Consider the following 23,376-nt stretch of genomic DNA (forward strand, 5'->3'; position numbering starts at 1 on the left):
TAGTGTGACACTAAATACACTAAATCCAAGAATCCGTATTGAGATAAGAATCCTAAGAAGTTTAAAATTGGAAGGCTTCAGCCAACCGAATCTCAATCCCGACTTCCCTGTGACTATTTTGCATAGGACATGGTTCTTCTTTTCCTGGTGCTAAAAATAAAATATACATTTTTCTTATATATAGGTTGTTATTGCTTCATATTAATATCTATATTAGGGGTTCATGTATGGCAGTATCGTTTGTTATTAGATCCATTTTTTCCAAATCTTGATATATTGGTACATAGTAATTGTAAAGCCAAGAAAATTGTACACCATTGTCTTGGCTGGGTGATCGGACATGGCACATAGCAAGCTAATACTGATATAATACAATGTCTCTATCCACCTCCCTCTGACCCCTACATTGTTACAGACAAAGCTGTATTTACTACATTTCAGCCCAAAGCACACCAATTCTAACTTCAATGTGACACCCATCCATTTAATCTCCTTTGGAAGCTACAGGGGTTTAACAGAACAACTGCTGCATTCACCGTCAGATCATTGAGTCTGTGAAGTAATGAGACTTCCTTGGTTTTTTAATTAGCTTAGTGGGTAAACGTCTAAGTATTTTGATAGCATCTTGGGTAGCACACCAAGACCACAACAAATTCATGGGGCCCCCCCTCATAGTCAAGCCCCAAAATTTTTTTGCGCCGCCTTACGCAAAAAAATTTAAGTGTATGGTCGTGGCTAGCCAAACAACGTGCAAAAATTTTGGGGGGTGTGGTCATGCATTTGGGGGCGTGGCAAACGTGCCATTGGGGCGTGGCTAACATCAAAACCACTAGGCTCTCAATTCGCCGGAGCGTCACATATGTTCAAGCACTCCTGACTTTCAGGACATCTACCACCACAGTGTAGTATACAAACAATGCAGTGTGTACACAAACAGTTCAGTCTTGGCCTACACCTTACATTGGGCACAACATTCACCAAAAATTGGTATTGTCCCTACTAGAATCACAACATTTCACACACTGTGCTGCTCTCTCCTACCTGTTCTTCTCACTTTCTCCACCTGTGGCTGCTGGTTTCTTTAGTTGTGGCTTGTCCGGATCCAGAAATGTTAAAGGACCTATTTTGAAAAAAAAATGGCTACATTTAGAAAATTACAGCCAGCCCCGGCGTTAAATCAATAGCACCCACGATTAATAATTAGGCCTTCCTCCAGCCCCAACATTAAAATAATACTATTCACATTTAATAAATAAACCTATTTCCCTTCCTGCAAACAGCCCCAGCAATACCTATTTCCCGCAACCATCACTGCCATTAAATAATTCATAGTCACATTTAATAAATAGACCTCATTCTCCCTAAACTCACCCCAAGATTCAATAGCCCCCAAACCACCCTATCTTAAATTAATAGTCCCCACTATTAAATTGCCTCACCATCACCCTACAAACAAAATAGCGCCCATTAATTAGCCGCCACCTACCTCACACTCACTGCATTGCAACAAGCCCCCTGTGCCATCACACACACAATACTGTGCCCCTTCATCACAACTACACTGTGCCCCCTTATGCTCACACTGCGCCCTCCATGCTGCTTTTCCCCCTTCTTTTTTACTTTGTGCCTCTCTCCCACTTTTTTTTTATTCCTCTGTTCCTCTCTCCCACTTTTTTTTCCTCCTCTGTTCCTCTCTCCCACTTTTTTTCCTTCCTCTGTTCCTCTCTCCCACTTTTTTTCCTTCCTCTGTTCCTCTCTCCCACTTTTTTTTCCTCCTCTGTTTCTCTCTCCCCTTTCTTTATAGTACTGTCCCTCTCTGTTTTCCTCCCCTTGCCTCTCCGTTTCTTTACTTACCTTTTGTCAACTTCTTTCCTTTCTTTTCTGCTCTTCTGTCTCCTCTTCTGTCTTCTTTCTTCATGCCGGCTGCGGCGCTCCTCACTGACTGACAGGTGTGACTTGATGACGTCACGCCCGGCAGTCAGTGTGAATGGAGAAGAGGAGAGGAGGGACACGGCGTTGCGCGATCACGTGAGTTTTGGGGGGTTTTTTTTCTTCCAGCTCCCAAGAAACCCAAACCCCTCCCGCGGGAAAAAAAATAAAAAAAGTAAAAAAAAAAATATCGCAAAAGAGAAAATGAAAAAAAAAAAATAAAAAAATAAAATTAGCAGCGAGGGCCCGGGTAAACTGTACCCGCTCCCCCCCCTCTCGGCGACCCTGCCTGCAACCTGTTGTACACCAGATGTCTGACAGGTTACCTGTCTGATCTATATTGCTCACTGTTATGGGTAAAATGATCTAACTCCTGTGCCCTCTGTCACAAGGATATCTGGGTAAAGTTGATGATAATGCCCCCACAATGGTAGAAATATAGCAAATTCCATTCTATTATGTGAAGGGAGAGAAACTGATCTCATATTTATACTGTTTCACAATTATAAGTTAAAATATGATAGTAGGAAATCTCCAGAGAAGTTTCTTAATATCTGGTCCATGTGGACATTCTGATTGGTTACCGTTACTTTTGGATATGCCTCATTGATCATTTTTGGCATGTGTGTTGTGGTTGTTATCTATGAGTTGGCGCATGACAAAATCTATCGGTAACACCCATAGCTGCCTGCTGTCCATGTTACTAATAAATAAAACTCATATCTAGGTGTCTTTATCGACGGTTGTGCAGTGTGTGTAGAAATCAGCAGCTGGAGGGTATTTCTTTAGAAATATTCATGTGATGGACATAAAAGGCAGTAATGGGCAACAGGCAGCCCTCTGAGCCTTCACCTCCGTCCCCAGCTCTTTCCTGCCTTATTGACAGATTTGTTTTTATTGGTGACTCTTGTGAAAAATGTCTGCTGATAAGTTATTACAGATAGGGTCTCTTTGATTAACTGCACTGTTTTAACCTTATTATTGAAATTAAGGGTGAAGTGCGGCCCTTTTGGGGGTTAGAGGGCCGCACCACGCAGCCTCTATTGTGTTTCAGGTTGTCCATCACGGATATAAACTCTCTGAGGTCAGCTAGGCCCCACTTCCTGCTAAACTTTACTCTGAAGCTGAGGTGTGCTGAGTACTCCTGTGTGGGATGGGGTGTTGATCCCAATACTGTTGCACCTAGTTCTGAGTACATGTGCTCTACCAGTAATAATCACAGCAGATGTCCTTATTTCCGACGTCCCTTCTCCTTACACAGTGCGCTATGTCCTTAAAGTTTTAATTACATTTAAGGCTTTACCAATAGCATAACATACTCCATCATCATCATCATCAGCTATTTCTACAGCGCCACTAATTTACAGAGAACTCACCCGCATCAGTCCCTGCCCCATTGGAGCTTACAGTCTAAATTCGCTAACATGCACAAAGACAGACAGACACACAGACTAGGGTCAGTTTGATAGCAGCCAAATAACCTACTAGTATGTTTTTGGAGTGTGGGAGGAAACTGGAGCACCCGGAGGAAACCCACGCAAACACGGGCAGAACATACAAACTCCACACAGATAAGGCCATGGTCGGGAATTGACCTCATGACCCCAGTGCTGTGTGGAAGGAGTGCTAACCACTAAGCCACCATGCTGCCATCCATCACAGAACACTTTCAAATCAGTTATGTAGCACAAGCGCAGAATGTATTGGTGCCATAAAAACAAAGCATAATAATATACATTTCAACAGTAGCAAGGCAGCACACTTGATAAGTTGCATTTGTCTTATAAACCATTTTCTATATTGAAAAAAAAAAACAAACATGTACAAAACTAAAATGATGTGACAGAACGGTGTAACAGTGATAATAATGTGTGTATAACTGCAAGCCAGGGTCATTTCCTTCCACAAACACATAACAAGAACTGATGTAGGTCAGTGGTTAGAAAATGCTGCCCCCCACCGCTAGGACATGAGTGAAAGCTGTAACAATATTTGTCTCCAGCATCATCTCTACCATTCCAGTTCAATCAAATCTAAAGTATCACTGAACACTTTACTGAAGGACGGGGCGTAATGATCGTTCCTTGTGTTGCTTTGCCAGATTTAGAATATGTAAGCAAACCTAATCATGACTAATATTCAAAATAAAAAAAGTTTCATTTCTTTTATTGTGTAGGATGTTATTGTCATGTTCTCCTCCATTTCTACTATCCAGTTACCAGAATCTGAAGCCCCTCTGTTTTTCTATCTTACTTTTTAAATTCATATTAATGTTCATGGATTTTTTTTCTGGTTATTGCTTAGCATTGTCTGTTTACAAATATACTTTTACTTGTTATTTCAAGAAAAAAAATGACTGAAGTGACACAGTTCACATGTTGAGGTTTTGATCTATAGCTTAGTGTTTGTGGAATGTGATAGGTTGATGATTTTGTACTTTTTCAAACAACAACATAGAAGAAGTTTCAAACTGCTTCATTTGCAGCCACGTCAATCCATATAGTCACTGCTTAGCTTTACAATGCACTAGAGTGGGATCTGATTTACAAACACACAGCTGCTTCCTGAACAAAAAAATATATATACACAGTGTAAAAATGAAAGGTTCTAAGAACACAGCAAGTTCTTTACTGGAATTTGTACAGAACATCTGGGCTCAGTCAGGCAATTACTATGTAACCCTTTCTGTGCTTGAAATTGGAGATTAGTACTTTTCTAACTTGGTAATATTGCTTCTTATGTATTGTATTCATATCACATCTCTCCTTAAATTAATATAATATATATTGATTTACTCCTTTGGTCCATAAGCAGAGTTACAAAACGAGCAAAAATATATTTAAGTAAAGAACACATTTATTATTTCCTAATTATCTATGTAATATTTTGCAAATTGTGTTTGTATGTATCTACTTAGGGGCAATGATACTTAGTGGCCACTTTATCAGATAACATTTGCACTTCTCATAATGGCATAGATTGTAAGCTTGCGAGCAGGGCCTTCTCACCTCTTTGTCTGTTTTACCCAGTTTGTTTATTAGTTTACTATGTTTGTCCTCAAATGTAAAGCGCTACGGAATATGTTGGCACTATATAAATAAATGATGATGATGATGATGGCATTGGTGTTATGTTTGTGCGTGGAATTACTGCAGTGCTTCAGCTGCTACAGGTAATCCCCGGGGCCTCTTCTGAGCATGCACCGCTCCCCAATTCACTGCACATGTGCCGAACTGGAGAATGCTCAGAAGCAGCCCCTGCTCTGCTCCGGAAGAAGCCTGGGACGTTGGAGCCACATTGCCGTGCCCTCCTCCACAGTGATGCAGTGTTCCATCCCTGTTTGTGTGTGTGTGTGTGTGTAATTCCGAGAGAGAATGACAAAGCTGAACTAGCACTAATAAACATTCCTGGTATTCAAAGCATGCCAACCCAAATCTCCATTTAATCCAGAAGCTAAAACACATTTTTAATGTAAAAAAAAAGTGCACTATCATTCAATGGGCAACTCTCTGATTGTGTTTATTGAAGCTCCATAAGAAAGTCTTGGAATGGTTCCAGCGACATGGCAGTGAAGTCAGGTTAATGCAGGTTCCTACACAGTCACCGTATCTCAATCCAACCAAGCATACGAGATGAAACAGAATTAGCTATTTGGAGTAGAAAGCCACCATCAGCTAATTACATAACTATGGGGCAGCCCCACTTACCCGAGCTTTTCATATCATGTTGAGTCCATTCATTGTGTTGTGAATGGAGGATAGTGGAACAATGCAATAATATTTTAAATGTACCTAATAAATTGACCGTTCAAAATATAAAATAATAAAGTTCCATTGATCTGCAGAGGTTAGTAACCTAATAATCTGAAATTTACTAGTACAAAATGTAAATGTGACAGAACAAGAGGAATGTAAGCCCCGTGGATGCTTCGTTTGGTGTTTCAGTACCAACCATATATATATATAAAAACATATATGTAAAAACAAAATCTTGTTGCATACCTGCATAATCTACCCAGACCACAGACTTGAAATAAATGAAATGAGAATGAAATCACAGTAGGGGCAGCTTACAAGTAATTTGTTGCTGCAGGCAAATGTAAATGAATTGACAAATGCACAGAGTCACTGAGGAATGGCAATGGGATGTGAGCAATGTCTTTTCACCAGCCCTTGTGCTTCCTGTGCAATGTCCTAGCTATGGCCCTGTACACATCCAATTAGAAAAAGAAAACACACTGTTATGCAAAGTTCTAAAGCCAAATCTGGCTTTAATTAGGACACGTCACTATAGTGAATAATAAACCCAGAGGAGAGAACAGCTCAAGAAACATTAATCTTTCCACCCACTCTCCTGTAGGAGATGTCTAAACATACCGAGGCAGCTTCAGCCACATGACCCAGACTGGTGACCATTCTCTGCTTTCAAAGCCATTCTGGACCGAGTCCACGAGCAGGGAGTTGCTGCTGTTCTCTTCCTCTGGCTCATATTCTTTTGTTTCCAAGGCTCTCAGAACCACACATGAGGAAGAGGAGTTCTTTAACATTGACACAGCTTCACTACGGCTGACTCCTGTTAGGTCTATACCATTGACGTTCAGTAAAATGTCACCTGTGGACCAAACAAATAGGTATTAAAGGCACCATTTTATATATACATTTATAGAGAAATTCTGAACTGATTGTTGTAACACCATACTATTGAAAGGTCCCAATTTATTTACTTTTTGTCCCCCTACCTTGACTGCTTATGTTGCCCCCCATAACTGCTGAGCTCCATGGTCCCAGCCTCAACCACGTTCACGGTGTATTCTATTAGTTATTAATTATGTCACAATGTTTTATTCAGATATACATTACATTACAAGGGAAGGCTGCTTCCCTGATTTTGTATCACTCGAGCACCGTGCCTTGTCCATAACTCCAGCCCTGACTATTGTACTATTGGCACATTTATAAATCTGAAGACCTTGCTGGTCATCCCTGATACAAGCCATTGATAAAATGACTCTGCTCCACCAATTTACTCTGCACAAATAGTCAGTAGTATAGAGCAGTGTCGCATGGGGGAGAGTGGGGTCACATTTCAATCATAACCATGTTTTTGTTGGCTAAAAACTGTTAAGAAAATAATGTCTATGACATTCTATGATGCTTTCAGAGAAGCCGAGGGACACAAAGCCTGTTTACTCTTCACAATGTACACAAAATAATCATATATTGTCTTTTGGTTAAATTCAGTTGATAATTTAGCATTAAAATTTAAAAGTCTGAGGAAACCAACAGTGTAAATATCTCTGACAAAATCCTAACTTCATCATATGCCCATCGCTCTTCAACCTAAACCTAACAAGTGAGAAGATAGTTACTCTCTCCAGCCTCTTTGGAGTCAGTACATGTGTGTGACTCTCATATGTAGGACAGGAGTGTACTGGCTGCAGCATACCAGCATTCCAGTAATACCAAAACCAGCACAATTTTCCTCCCCTTTTCTAGAGCAGAAATCAGCATAAAAGTAGTTACAGCAGAGCATCAATGAGCCTTCCGGTAGCAAAATAAAATGCATGTCATTTAGTGATGAAACATCTTATTTGACATGGTTTACAGGAAAGTGGGAGACTGTGCTGAGTGCTGGGGCTGTCTTGGGAAATATGGAATGTGCACACAGCACAGATAAGGGCTAAGTGAGTGACTCAGGACCATCTCACACATAGTTTATCCTGCAATGTTCTGCTCGCTGATTTAACACAGCAGCCGCTACAAGATGCACCAAAGAATCTGACAACGATGCTATTTAAACCAGATAATGGTAAAAAAGGAAATCTATGAAGACACAAAACACATAAAAGACATCGTTTCATCACTTGTTTTTCCCCATATTGTCTATATATCCCTATGTTCTTATTTCCATATGTCTTAAACAACCAATAAATCAATTTCTTAATCTATCTAAACACAGACTAACATCTTACTAAAGCATAGTGCTGACAGTTATTTGAGGACTTTTAAACATTTCTACCATTGAAGTGACCATACCCAGATCCAGGACAAGGGTTGTTTTACACTAAAGATGAAGATACCTACATTCCCCAAAAGGGAAATACCTTTTTAGCTCATTTAAGTGTGATCTATATTTCTATTTTACTTTCAATATTTCGCTTTTTAGCCAACCCTGCATACAGAAACTGTGGGGGATATTTACTAACTAGAACACCTATGGGCAACGGTGCCTGTCTGACAGCATGGCATATATGCTAGCGCATGTTCATCTGTGCGTCCTTGTATCACGCCTGTTGCATGTTCTACACAACATATGTTTGTTATATACCTTACCTATTATAGCTTAACTACAGTATTATGCTTAAGATCCTGCTGATCTTGTATGGTACTATGATGCAGAACATTTTATTATATTATAAATAAAAGATAATAATAAGTCTCCCGACAGGTCCCGTCAAGATTTTAAACATAAAGGGATGTTGGGACTTATCACGCCGCAAGAATAAACATTATATTCGTTACACCACTGACATTTACCCATTCATTATTTCAATACATTAGGTTTGCTTTGGATAAGAAGGACCGCTTATTGCACTTTTGTAAATGGCTATCTCTTCTTGTGTCCCCTTGCCAGCGTCCCCCTCACCCACCCTGCCTTCTCCTATATCTAAGCATTATTATTTCATATTATTCATGTTTCAGTACGTTAGGTTGGCCATATGCATTAAAGGGTTCACTGACTGTGTCACATGTGGTCACACCCATTCTAAGTAGAAATGCGATAGGTCATGGAGACAAACCTTTAACATACATATATACATGGTTTCAAGAGGAAGTGTACCTGTTTTTATTCTCCCGTCCCTTCCGATGACTCCGTCGGAGTCTACGCTTGTGATAAAGATGGGCAGATCCCACTCCCAGTTTGATACACCACCTGCCACCGTCATTCCCAAAGATTCCGTGTGGTCCTTAACAATATTCACAATCTTCTCCACACACAGGACTGTCCGATTAGCATTCTGATAAAGAAAGTAACAGGACGGGTTACGATAGCATATGTTAATGATACAACCATAAACACAAAACATAATTTAATTAAAAGTATTACATACACATGCATGTACTGTACAGTGTGGATTCTAACACCTACATAGGGCAAGTGTAATTATTGGGAATAAGGCAGTAATCGGGCAGCAAAATATTATTTAAACACTTTGTTAACCCCGCCTGCCATAGAAACTTTCTAAAACTTGAAACACTGTGTATGTGTATATATATGAAGAAAAACAGCAATGCAGAGTTACATCTTACAAAAATGGTAAAGGTTATTTAAAGAGAAGTATTTGACACTCCAATCTCCAACTACATGTCTGGGGAATACAGCATCAGACACCAGCCTCAAGATTTACTCTTGAGAAAGACACTTATTAGAAGGTTAATTTATTGATTTTTGACTGAAAATAAACTACAAAACAATAAATTAGTTTGCACATATTGTTGACTATTTTATAAAGAATATACAGAATCTCATGTAGAATTGGAAGCAATTTCTGTCTAAAACACAAATATAAATTGCCGCCGAAAACCACACATTTCATCAACATCATCACCATTTATTTATATAGCGCCACTGATTCCGCAGCGCTGTACAGAGAACTCATTCACATCAGTACCTGCCCCATTGGAGCTTAAAGTCTAAAACACACACACAGACAGAGAGAGACTAGGGTCAATTTTGATAGCCAATTAGTCTACTAGTATGTTTTTGGAGTGTGGGAGGAAACCGGAGCACCCGGAGGAAACCCACGCAAACACGGGGAGAACATACAAACTCCACACAGATAAGGCCATGGTCGGGAATTGAACTCATGACCCCAGTGCTGTGAGGCAGAAGTGCTAACCACTTAGCCACCGTGCTGCACATTTTACCCGGGTATGTTGAGCTGGACGCATCTCAGCTGATTGCAGAGGCGGATCTAGAAATTTTTTCTACCCCGGGCAATATAGGAGGGGGGGGGGGGGGGGGAATTTAGCCCTCGCCCCCCTTCTAACTTCTAAGGCTGCCGGCGGCTGCACAGTATGTGCAGGTCCGTTCGGCAGTGATAATGTGCTGTCCCGCTGCTCTGATTGTGTTTAAAACACAATCAGAGCAGCCAGGCAGCACATTATCACTGCCGAACGGACCTGCACAGTGTGCAGCCGCCGGCAGCAAGCCCCTGCTAGGGGGGGGGGGGGCGATCGCCACTGGCTGATTGTCATCATTATCAGTTTGTAACTTACTCCAGTCTTCACGAATCCACGAGTTTCCTGTCTCCTAACAGGCATATGTGCATCTGAGTACTCTACATAAGTCACATTTGCACCAACACGCCCATAATGTATTTTGGCTACGCTTTCCCCATGCTGCCTCCCCATGTCTTCCCTCAGATTTCCAGTGGTAGAATATGCCTCTCTGCCTGTTAAAAGATGTGGCGGTGCCATCGTGATTTGCAATTCTGTCCATTTGAACTAATTGATTCTAAGTTGGACCATGAGGGCCACTTCATTATTTTTGAGGGTGAGGTAGGACATCAAACAATGTCAATGGCCAATCTATGTGCTTCCAATTTGGGTCAAGTAGGAATTTTTCATTTAAAACTGTTTATTTATGAAAGAAACAGGTTCAAGCGATCACAATAAAAACTGTTAAACACATAACCAGGTGTTTCTTTGATTTTCCCCAAAAAAGACTGATGGGGGAGGGAGAGGGATCATTCGCCAAAACATAGCAAAATCTCCAACTAACACAGTTATCAAAGAAAATGTACTCCCAATGGTACATGGTCCCCACCAAACTACAAGCTATATATCCTCCAAAGTCCAATCTATTCTGGAGGAATTGTTGGCAAAACGGAACTTTCTAACATACATGATGGGACTGCACAATGACATCCCAGTTTTAGGATGGCGTACAACATTTGATCAATCAGCACGGTGGCTAAGTGGTAAGCACTTCTGCCTTACAGCACTGGGGTCATCAGTTCAATTCCCAATCATGGCCTTATCTGTGAGGAGTTTGTATGTTCTCCCAGTGTTTGCGTGGGTTTCCTCTGGGTGCTCTGGTTTCCTCCCACACTCCAAAAACATACTAGTAGGTTAATTGGCTGCTAACAAAGAACAACTCAACTTTTAACACCAGCCTTGGCAGTATTCCACACTCAACACCAGGAGCTGCCACAATCATTCAAACATTGCCGACATACACGCACGCTGCAACCACATCAGCTGTGGCTTCATCACCAGCCGGCAAACACCGAGGTCAGACTGCGCTCGCGCAGTCTTGGAAACTAGACGTCTCCGACGGAACCCACGAGCGAGCAGCACCACCCGCATTCGGGGAGGGAAGGAGTGCCCGGACTATAGGAGAGGAACGTCACTACTCTACAAGCAAAATCTTATTAGAAACGTGAGTTATTGGGAATATTTCCCACAACAACATCTGGACACATTTGACTTCTATAGTCTATCTACGGAACCACCCATTATTGAACCATTCTGAATTATCTTCACATACTTTGCATCACCCACTGGACGGACTTATTTCTGCATAGATATAAGTTGCATATCTGCATTTTGTTTATATGTGATTATTTGACTTGAACTGCTTTCATTTAAATCTCGCAGCCCACACATCCTGCGATACTACCAGCATCTCAACATATTGCTGCTTATGCATGTCATAACTCTATGTTATTCTGGCCAGAATTGATCATATTGATGTCACAGTGATACTTATTACATTAAAGTTCATCTAATTTTAACACACCAGCAATTACACATCTTCATGCGCCCTAGAACCGAATACAACAATTTTTGTATTAAAAACTTTAGAGGGTGGGAACTCCCCCTATCATTAAATAGGCTCTACTTAGTGGCTGCACTTACATCCAATAGGAAGTGCGGCTTCTCTCACTACCATTGTTATCACACATTGGAGCAGTTCAAGGAGGACACATATCTTGAAATGCGTTAGGTGCACAAGTGACACCATATTCATAAAGAAGCATTATGGGTCCACACTTTTTGCAAGCATTTATGTGTGGGCGGATACACTGTGATACTTAAATGAGATTCAAAGGGTGAAGACGGGGAGGCCAATAACAGGCTTACTGGTAATCAAGTGGAAGTATGTATGGAAAGTGTCATCAGTTTATGGTTTGGCTACAATATACCATCTATCACAGCTGTTCTTCTAACGTGACCCTTTCAAGCCATTGCACGCAATGCAAAACAGCTTGTTTTTAGTTTTATGTTTATAGCGGGATAAATGTTTATCGGAAAATCACAATCTGTACGTTGTAATACGTGTCCCACACACAAGTCACAGCTGCGTGTACACTGGAAACAGATAGAATCACTCCCTACAGCTGCTTGGCTGGCACACGAACATGTGCAAGGCAGCATCTCATTCTTATTTATCTGGTACGTTACAAGGATTTGATTAAGGGATCCAGAAGAGAAAAAAAAAAAAGTCTTCACTGATAGTTGCTGACCTATTTCTGTCATATTAAATGTAATGGATTTTTAATGAGGCATTCCAGCCTACAAATAATCATTATTAGTCCACTACAGTATTTCTGTTCTACATGCTCACATTTTTCCTTAAAGGGACGGTATCATCCTTTCTGAGAAACTTATACTTGGCACTGGATAGCTTTTATTTTTGCCCAGTTACCACGTTCTCCTGTAAGATTGTCTATTAAACACTATGGTGATTCTACCTGTGGCAGATGGAGCTCATCCTAGTGGGAAACCCCAGAACTGAGAGAGGTAGGTTGTTAGCATCTCAGCCATCCAGCTGCCACTCCCAGATCTGCCAACTTGAAAATCTTCTCTACAGTAAAATTGCAGAAAATGACGCACGGTGCATGACAATTTCTGAGCACTGCCAAACCAAGGGGCTCATTTAGTGTGGAGTGTCTTTTAAATGGTTGCATTAAAACAGTCCCAAATAAATAAAAGAACATGAACATTTTTTCTTGTACTGTGAAAATGCAAATATTTAACGAGCACAGTATTGTAAAAGAATTACCATGTACATTAGACCTGTCAGATATGTCACTTCAAATAGCCAATATAACTCCAAACAACTTAAAATAACACCAGGTAGCCAATATATATGTAGGCATATAAGACTATTGGATTTATTATATGCTGAAAAGCCCTAACACAGTCAAAAATGGCCTGTACATTGATGAGTAGCCTCCACTGCCGATAACATACACTGGTTTTCGCTGGCGATAGCATCAATATGCAAATCACTGAGAACTCTATTTAACAAGAATGCGGCAGTTCAATTACCGTTTCAATCCTTCTTCTGTTATCATCATCTCAGGATTGTGATAAGAAAATGAATGAAAAAAAAGTGCTTTCTTTTTAAAATAAATCATTTTTTTTCATTGGGCAATATTTTTTTTACATTTATTTTATCTATTTTTAAGTATTTATTTTGTTCTTTTTTTTCTCCCTAAGTGGACCTAAAACTCCAGGCCTGGGACCACTTATAACAGTCACTGGCAGGTGCATCAGAACACAGGAAGTCATCTAAAGCACTACTCCAGTTCACAGAAAAAGGGGAGTTTTGTGTCCTGCTTAGCCTTAATAGGAAAAAGGAAAAAAAACTAAAGAAAACCACAAAACCAACAACACTTCCTTATCTTAATTAGTTTCCTAATCATAAGTAGAGAGATACCATTGTGGACATGTAACTGAATAGTGTGCTTGATAAAAGTACAGGATACTTGCCAGGCTTTAATATACATGGGCCTCACAGTTTTATATATATATAGATGAAAACACCTATTATTTCGACTAAATCAAAGAACTGAGTTACAGAAGTTCGATCACAGCATAAATCTGTATGGATACCTGTAAAATATATATAAATATATATATTATATTATAATTATATTTATAGCCACAAATAGATTAACAACTGGACTTTTACTAAATTGGGTGAATGAAGTGCTAAATAATCTATTTAAAAAAAAACTATTTAAAAAGCATTAATACTCCAATAGTTCCAGCATCATAATTCACTCATCCTGTAACTGACAGTAGACAACATGTTTAGGGGCTAAATGTAACATTATTTCTTAATGGGGAAAGAGAAGAAAGAGCTGTACAGCAAGATCACTGAATCCTAAAACGTCATAGATCACAGTGATTGCCTTGCTGTCTCTTTAGTAACACAAATGCTATAGATAAATTGGATTCAAGCACAGTGTCATGATCAACAAGGTATTTAATGTAATGCCTTAGATGTGATCTGCCAATGGACTTAACTCTAAACTAAATAAGTATAATGTGCAGATCAAACAAACTGGAGCATAAATCTGTCATAGAATGCACCCTATTTGCTGGACTGAATCAATTGTATAAGTATATATTAGGACATAGGGGGGTATTCAATTGTTGCTTTTAACGCGCTAAAACAAAAAAAAACGAGCGCTCGAAAAATATTACAGTTTATACGGTAATATGTGCGGAAATACCGTTAATACGGTAGTTTACTCGCTGAATTTCATCTCGCAGCTCAGGGAGCTGCGAGATGAAATTTAGCGAGTAATTACCGTATTAACGCTAATATTTTTAGAGCGCTCATATTTTTTGGTTTTAGCGCGTTAAAAGCAACAATTGAATACCCCCCATAATATGATCCAGACACCAAGTTACCCCCTTACAAGAGTTCAAATTTCCCTAATCTCAAGGCAAACCAAATTCCTGCAGATCTCTTCATTTGTACTTTGTATCTTTACACTTCATATACAGTGAGTAGAGCTTGCCTGTGGTCATATTGGTGAGAGATGATGGAATCAACACTATGCTGGACATATATATATAAAGTATATTATTTATCTCAGTAATACAATAGACTGACATGTATTAAAGCCCCAAAGAGGCTTTACTTGATCTCATGGTTGCAATAAGGAACAAACTGGTATCTTACAGCCCAAATAATTGACCAAACAAACATGGAGCTATAGCTATGTCTGTTTATTACAATTTCCCCCTGGCACCTAGCTAATTCATACCCGGCTTCCTTTTTTCTGGTAGATTATACTATCTAACATGGAAATAGTGTTGAACATAAAGGGGCTGATGCAGTGTGACTACTAGTTTGCGTAGTGCATGTTGCGTGAAATCGCTGTGTGCATGCTCAGAAAAGTGGCAACACACACGACGCATATATGATTCTGGCACTTATGTCTGCTTAAGTGGCAGGAAGAAAGTGGAAAGAGGCGTTTTAACATAGACCAAGTACATTAAGGGCATCATCACGTAACTGCGAACTGATGCAGACCGGGATACAGACATATACGCCTGTCCACAATTATTTACGTGGGTCAAGGCAGATGCTAGTCGTCAATGATGATGTTTACCAGTAATATTGAACTGCTTGTGTTCACCATTTTCAAATGCTCTGCTGACGCCGATATCGGCTTCCTTTCGTTGCACGTGCATATATTACTTACATGGGATGTGGATTTGTTTTTCTGTATTAGAGAAGTTTTTGAACTTTTATTAAAGCTTAATAGTAAATGCGTAATTTTGCAAACTAAGCAATGGGTTATAAACATGGGAGTAAATGTTTACATAGCTTATACCTGCACCAAAAAAGTTCTGATTTTTAAATTCTAGGCAAGAGCAGCCTTTCATGTTAGATGAAAGCCAAGTCGTGGCTTGTGATCCTCACCCCCTCTCTCATCCCCAACATGTGTGTGTTGGTCTAAGTTTAGAAACATTGTTACAATGCACGAAGAGCAGCGAAACATCAATACCAGACATGTTTGTCTAGGTAGATTAAAAAATTGGGCATCACCACTGTAAGATATTAAAACAACAACACTATGCAAATCATGCTAATACAAAAGTGAGTAAGGTTCATAGTATTTTATGTGGAGTGTGTAAAATTAAAGGCAACATACAATATAGTGAAAGCTTAAATAATGACTTACGTAGTCTTAGGGGATAATTTATCCTGTACTATAAACTATAAGTCTATTACAAGTCACCAAGGAGTTACCAGACCGCATACAGAGACCAGATAGATTGCTGGGTAATAAAATACAGTGTGAAGTATCCCTTGCAACACTAAAATGTATTTTTTTTTAAATACTTCAAATAATGTCTAGGAAATATTTCAGTTATGATGTTAGAGTGGGGGCATACAAATTAAACAAAACGTGCCTGGAAACTATTATGAGCTGTATACATGTACTCATCATTTCCAGGTGTGTTTTCACAAGGAAAGAAGCACCATTGCCACTTGTGTCTATTTGTATTGCACAATAAACCCTCCTACCTCTGCTCTATGTTAAAATGCGCCAATGTTAGTTTTGGCAAAACACACCTAGACAGACATTATTAGCATACATTTAGGAAGCATAGGTATATCACATGTAATATGTCTTGTACCTACTGCTTTAAATAAATGCAGTATCTCTACTTTTTACTCTAGTTTTATTGTATTCAATTTCTTTTTGTGTCTGGGTTGATAGCTTTATATGAAGCTTGTATACATTCTGAGTAGGTATTCAAGAGACTAACAACTATTTATTGTTCAAATATTAAAGAGATTGTATAACTGTTGCTTTTGATATGGGTAGTGTGGACAGTGCTGGAACTAGTACAAGAGAGTATGTGTATTTAGGGGGGAGGTACTGAGCCAAAGATTATAGACAGCAACCATATGCTACACAATCATTCGTATACTGTGCTCTCCATCCTAGAATGGCGTGCATGTAATCTTCTTTCTGGTCCGTCAAGAGCAGCAAGGCCCATTAATGAACAATGGTTATACATCCTCATACCTCTCAATACTTAGACTTGCACCAACTAAACACCACCCCGACCAGAAATGTCCACTTTTGGTCGAAACCCATCCCACTTTCGAGCAAGCCCCGTCCCTTTTGAGGTCTGTGAATTGGGACTAACGCCAAACTCTGAACGGCTGGGAGGTATGCATTCTTAAAGAGTTACCATTGTGGTATGTATTAGAAGGAAACTTAATCATTCACTTAGGCAGGGCCGGTGCAAGGTTGCCCGGCACCCTAGGCAAAGCGGGGAGCTTGCCGCCCCCCCGCGCCCAATAAAAAAAAAATCTAATTTCCCAGCCACTAACACACTTAAAAATAATAACTCTTACCTCCTCTTGGCTGGCTACAATGCAGTCCAGATGTCTGACGCAGCACTGATGTCTGATGCAGAATGCTGTCCAGGCTTCACTGCTGCCCAGGAGCAAACACAGGATATCTGGAGGGGAAGCTCCAAATGCTAGACTTCAGAACAAAACAAACATAAGAAAAGAAAACATGACATCACTCACCTGTTACACACTGACATGTACCACCCTGCCCACCAACTTCACTCACACATGCCCATCTGCCCACTAGCTGTTCTCACATATGTCACCCCTTGCCCATCAGCTTGTGTCACATATGCCAGCCACATAACACCAGCTTTATTCACATGCCCCCCTGCCCACTACTTGGCTCTCCTCTGTTGCTGTCTATTAATGTATTCTGTAGATGATATATAAAATATACTAACACATGCAAATAAATAGAGAAAGGTAATCTAAATGACAGATAATCTAGACCGTTCTATTTTATTTGCATTTGTTAATGTATTCTGCAGATGTAAAATTAATTATACTAATAGAGGGCAACAAAGGAGAGCGAAATAGAGGGCAAATACTAAAACACATAAATGGTTCCTTAACTATCCTAGAGTAGCCCCAGCAAGGTGAATTAAAGCTGTGCTTCATTATGCATAGCTGCATTTTGTCACGGCACTATTTTAGTACAAAGACACCATAGTCTCTAACTTAAGGACATTTCTAAGTGTAATCCCCCATCTCCCTATTTTCTCCAGCCTCCTCCTCCCCCCCAATTTTCTGTAGCATCCATTCTCCCCCCCTTTCTGTAGCCTCCATTTCCCCCCCCTTTGTATAGCCTCCATTTTCACCCCCTTTGTATAGCCTCCATTCTCTCCCCCCCTTTGTATAGCCCCCATTCTTCCCCCTTTGTATAGCCTCCATTCTTCCCCCTTTGTATAGCCTCCATTCTTCCCCCTTTGTATAGCCTCCATTCTCCCTCCTTACTGTAGCTTCCATTCCCCCCTCTTTCTGTAGCCTCCATTCTCCCCCCTTTGTATAGCCTCCATTCTCCTCCCTTTGTATAGCCTCCATTCTCCCTCCTTACTGTAGCTTCCATTCCCCCCTCTTTCTGTAGCCTCCATTCTCCCCCCTTTGTATAGCCTCCATTCTCCCCCCTTTGTATAGCCTCCATTCTCACCCCTTTGTATAGCCTCCATTCTCCCCCCTTACTGTAGCTTCCATTCCCCCCTCTTTCTGTAGCCTCCATTCTTCCCCTTTGTATAGCCTCCATTCTCCCCCGTTTGTATAGCCTCCATTCTCCCTCCTTACTGTAGCTTCCATTCCCCCCTCTTTCTGAAGCCTCCATTCTCCCCCCTCTTTCTGAAGCCTCCATTCTCCCCCCTTTGTATAGCCTCCATTCTCCCTCCTTACTGTAACTTCCATTCCCCCCTCTTTCTGTAGCCTCCGCTCTCCCCCCTATGTATAGCATCCGTCCCCCCGTCCCCTCCTGTTATCTGTAGCCTCCTCTTTCCTGTACTCACCTTAACTTCTTCATTTTCCTTCTTCCTCGCTTCTGTCTTCTTTCTCTGTCTCCTCTACACTGGCAGCGTCGTGCGTCGTGACGTCACGACGCTGCCAGGCGCCGGGTAAATTTGAAAATGCGGTGCTGCTACAGTGCAGCATTATAGCGAGTGGGTGAGCGAGTGGGTGGGCGGGCGAGCGGGCGGGGCGGGGCGGGCGGGCGAGCGGGAGCATTTATTTATAAATTATTACTGGGTCCCCCGCTTCAGTGCCGCCCTCCAGAGCCCGGCGCCCTAGGCAACTGCCTAACGTTGCCTAATGGGAGCGCCGGGCCTGCACTTAGGGCTATTGATGCTAGCTAGGCATGAATTGATAGATTAAATATTTGTTCAGAAAACAAAATTTCTCTTCTACTGTGGGACTTTAAAGTGGACTATTTATCCTAAACTACACTAGAATATCTAAAACACCAATAAGTGTCTGGTTAATGGAGACCTCTAGTATCCTTATTTATTTTCTGTTTCCAAGTTCCTCATCACTGGTACACTTATGCTTCATGTATTCTTCAGGGAATGCCTGGACATTTATGAAATTGCAGGTTGTTGGGGCAAAGGTGACTGGACAGTACAGGGCAATGATGGGCAATAGACGGCCCCTCCGAGCTTTCACCTATGACCAGGGGCGTCGAGAGGTGGGGGGGGTAAGAGGTGGAGGGAGAGAGTACAAATTACCTGGGCCTGGGCCTGCTTGGGAGGTGTAATGTGTCTGCGGTGTGGTGTGATGTGGCAGGGGGTGGGGTGATGTGTGATGTGGTAGGGGGTGAGGTGATGGGTGATGTGGCAGGGGGTGGGGTGATGTGGCAGGGGGTGGGGTGATGTGGCAGGGGGTGGGGTGATGGGTGATGTGGCAGGGGGTGGGGTAATGGGTGATGTGGCAGGGGGTGGGGTGAAGGGTGATGTGGCAGGGGGTGGGGTGAAGGGTGATGTAGCTGAGGGGTGGTGCGATGTTGCTGGGGAGGGTGTGATAAATGTAATATTTTATTATAATGTATGTATGATATACTGCGTGATATGTACTGTGTTAACTTTTTGCTCGGATTTCCAGATTTCAATTTTTCCAACAGGTCCCAACATTCCAGGATCCATACAAGAATCCAGTACCAGGTTGTGAAAGCTGCAATACCAGGAAGGTGAGAGCAACACGTTTTAATACATAATGGGGAAATTCAATTAGCCGCAAAGTGTCTGGAACGTCCGTGAGACACTTTGCAGCGGAGATTTTACAGAAATCTCTTCACATTTTTTCTTGCACCTCTATGGGGTGTGAGGGAAAATGAGCGGAGATTTCTAGCATAATTGTCGGCAATGTGCACTATGCGATGTCTGTGTGTCACAACGCCGCCAACTGAATCTCCCTCAATATGTCTTTTCTTAAGAAGTGCAGCCACGCCTCCAACATTATGCGACCATGCCCCTGTGGTGGCATACAGCATCGTTTCTTGGCACCTGTGTGAAGGGGGGGGGGGGGAATGGCGGAGTTGCTGTACCAGGGCTACAAAATTCGTCTTGGCAGCCATGCCTGTTACCCCCTGCTCCTTCTTGCATTTTTGTCAGATTGGTTTGTTATAGCTTGTAGGACTTGTTGATATGTTATTACAGATTTCTTTGATAATATACATTGTTTTAACTAATTGCTGTGATTAAGGGTAATGTATGGCCCTAAGGATAGGGGGCGACCATGTGGCCCTTGTAATATATCAGGTTCCCCATCTCTGGTATAGGCATTATATTACAAAAGTGATGTTTATTTGTTATCATTGGTTTACATAGAACCACCATATTTTGCAGTGCTGTACACAGTATACTGAATCATTGCACTCTTAGAGCTTACAGACTAAATTCTCTACCTCACGAACACATAGGTCCATTTTTGTCAGCAGTCAATTAACCTATCATTATGTTTTTGAACTGTGTGAGGAAAACCACCCAAACAGTGCATGGATGGAATCAACCCCATGGCCACAGTAGTGTGAGGCAGCAATGCTCATCACTGTGCTGTCACATACTACCCATGATAGATAAATATCTGTATAAACTCATAAAAGTATTATCTATATAAATAGTGAGCTCCGATGTCATCGCTTGTAAATCAGCAAATTCTAATGTTGTCACTTTAGAACTCATTAGAAAAATGTTAAATTATTACAAATATTAGAGTCACCTCCTATTCCTGTGGCCTGTATAAAAAGACTCTTCCATTTGCCTCATGCTTGTATGTGGTCTAACATCCATATAATGTACAGTAAGGGGTGCATTATGCCATATATTATCCCAGTGTTTTTGGTGCTGAGTGTGTCAACACTTTTGTCAAGTGATTAATTTCACAAGTGTTCCGTGATGGAATGCAGAACTGCTATTGTAATTACAATACACCAGGATGTGAAGTCCAGCTCGGTGTCCATCAATGACTCATTTATGACAATTGACATGAAGTTTATGTCTCAGAAGTATTCCTGCAGTTATCCCTGACATGTCTGTAACCAAAAGTTTTCTTTCACCTACGTTTATAGAAAAGCTTTAATTGTGTTGCTTATCATTGTAAAACAACATAATCATTAATAGGCCCCCACATGTATGCTAAATGAGCCTGCTTACGGAGACCAAACTGGTTTTCGGAGGGTAATATTTTCTCTGAGCACCAGAATTCCGGTATTACAGATACAGCTGGAAACTACACAGAGAACTTCTACAGACTTTTTGAGGTTAAGTTATGTCTGTAAAAACAACTAATGTTTCACCTACTTATACCCCTTTTGTTGTTAAAATTATATCCTTATTACAAGGGTTAGTGTGTAACATTCTGCTGGGTCTATCAACAATTTGCCCAGATGTATCTTTGTTTAAAGAATTGCTGCTTAAACACGTCATTAGCAAAAAACATTTCTTCCTCCTGTCCCAGACAGATCAGTGACCCAGCTGTGCACTCCAGATCTCAGCATGCAAATCACTCCCGTGCACTAACATTTGTTTCTACAATGACCAATCATCTTCAATGTAAAGATGAATGATAGAGGAGTCGGCATGGTATGAACCAGATGCTGGGATGTGGTCACAGGATTCTTGATCTATGTTTTAATCCAGACACAGCAAAGAAGTTAAGCCTCTTACAGCTGTTATCATAACACATTACATTTTGCAGTAAGAGACAGCGGCATTGTACACAGCTTGGGTCACATGTACAGAACCTAGGAGAGAGGTAGAGCAAGAACTGGTTCATACTGTCCCATATAAACTACAAGCTCTATGTAAGAATGAATCATTACTTATTGCAAAATACATGTTTTAACTGCATCCATCATCAACATCTTTCAGTTGCACAACCTATTATTACTTGCGTCATGAATGTAATCACTGACTCAAGAGAGAAGCCTGGATTTTTGTTCTATACTCCCAAGAAAGCTTCTCATGATGTGGAATTAGGAGATTACAATATACTATACTAGTAATCCTTAACGCTTTTGAATTCAGGGTATTCATTGAAAGAGTCAGTTATATAAAAATATAAGCAGGCTTTACAAACACACACAAAAAATTCTTAAAGGGCAATCCCACCTTTACCCCCCACCCCCACCAAAAGTGATGAATATTAAAAGTATAGTTAATTGAAGGCCACAATACTTAAACAGTTTTATCATCAAATAAAACTGTCAAACTAATGTAGGCTGTGCTAATAATAATTGTATGTTTTATTCACTAAAGCACTTACAGAAGTACAAAAATGTGGTCGGTTTATCAAACTTTCTAAAAAGTTGAAGTGTAGGTGTCTCCAGAGCAGCCAATCAGATTCTAGGTACCATTTTATGGGAAGTGCCAGATAAATCATAGCTAAAACTTGATTGGTTGCTATGGGCAACACCTCCAATTTTCCTTTTAGGAAGGTTTGATAAATCTACCCCTATCTCTCTTATGGCTACAACCTCCACAGAAAAACAGAGGAGAGAATTATTTCTTGTAACAATACAAAGGAGCCTATTGATAAAACATGATGGATATGTCATATCCACTAGATACATATGATGTACTGGTCAAAGGGAGAACCATTTTGTGCAAATGAGTTTTTTTTAAAAAAAAATCAAATAGATTAAACACAATACTCGCAATATATCAAACTCCTCAAATTCATTATATGTTATAAAGCACTTTTTAAAATAAAAGGTAATAAACAGCAAAATCATTAAACAAGCAGATGTTACCTGCAAACATTAGTTGCAGTCAGATGTGTACAGCTGAAGCCAAGAGGGAATTCCTTTGGGGTTTGCTCCCCTACTTTTGCTTTACCAGAGAAACAAGTATTAACTTTCAGCAATTTCATCCCTTTATGTAATATCACAACATTGCAACATTGTTGCACTATAACTCAGAGATTCCGAATTAATGTACCCATAGATTCTGCTATATTAATTGAACCATCCCAAGCAGATAAGTAAGTAGCATATGCTGCCATACTTAAGACATATATGTTATACATGCACACAGCGGTGGAAGCGGGCTGGTATACAGTGGTATATCGTACCGCTACTTCTCCCACTGCTTTGATTGTAATATATATATATATATATATATATATATATATGTGTATTTCACAATGGTGTCATTGCTGTATTCCAAGCACGTATTGGTTAACCTAAGTGACTGAAGCTTTAAGATATCAATATTTTCACATGTATTGTACTAACATTGCAAGAAAACATGACAGTTTCTTTTTTTTACACTTCAAGCATGAAGTAGG

The 23,376-nt window shown here is 40.5% G+C and overlaps 1 protein-coding gene across 4 annotated transcripts in view; it reads right to left on the bottom strand.

Moving 5' to 3' along the window:
* LNX1 (ligand of numb-protein X 1) overlaps nt 1-23,376 on the bottom strand; it is a 187,994-nt gene that overhangs the window by 22,125 nt on the left and 142,493 nt on the right. For all 4 annotated transcript variants that reach the window (XM_075195673.1, XM_075195683.1, XM_075195662.1 and 1 more), the window contains 2 exons: nt 8,770-8,947; nt 6,306-6,540 (listed from right to left, as the gene is read on the bottom strand). In XM_075195673.1, the coding sequence (XP_075051774.1) occupies nt 6,306-6,540; nt 8,770-8,947 (413 nt within the window). The remainder of the gene's footprint in view (nt 1-6,305; nt 6,541-8,769; nt 8,948-23,376) is intronic.

This window comes from Mixophyes fleayi, chromosome 1 (genome assembly GCF_038048845.1).
Source record: "Mixophyes fleayi isolate aMixFle1 chromosome 1, aMixFle1.hap1, whole genome shotgun sequence".
Lineage (NCBI taxonomy): Eukaryota > Metazoa > Chordata > Amphibia > Anura > Limnodynastidae > Mixophyes > Mixophyes fleayi.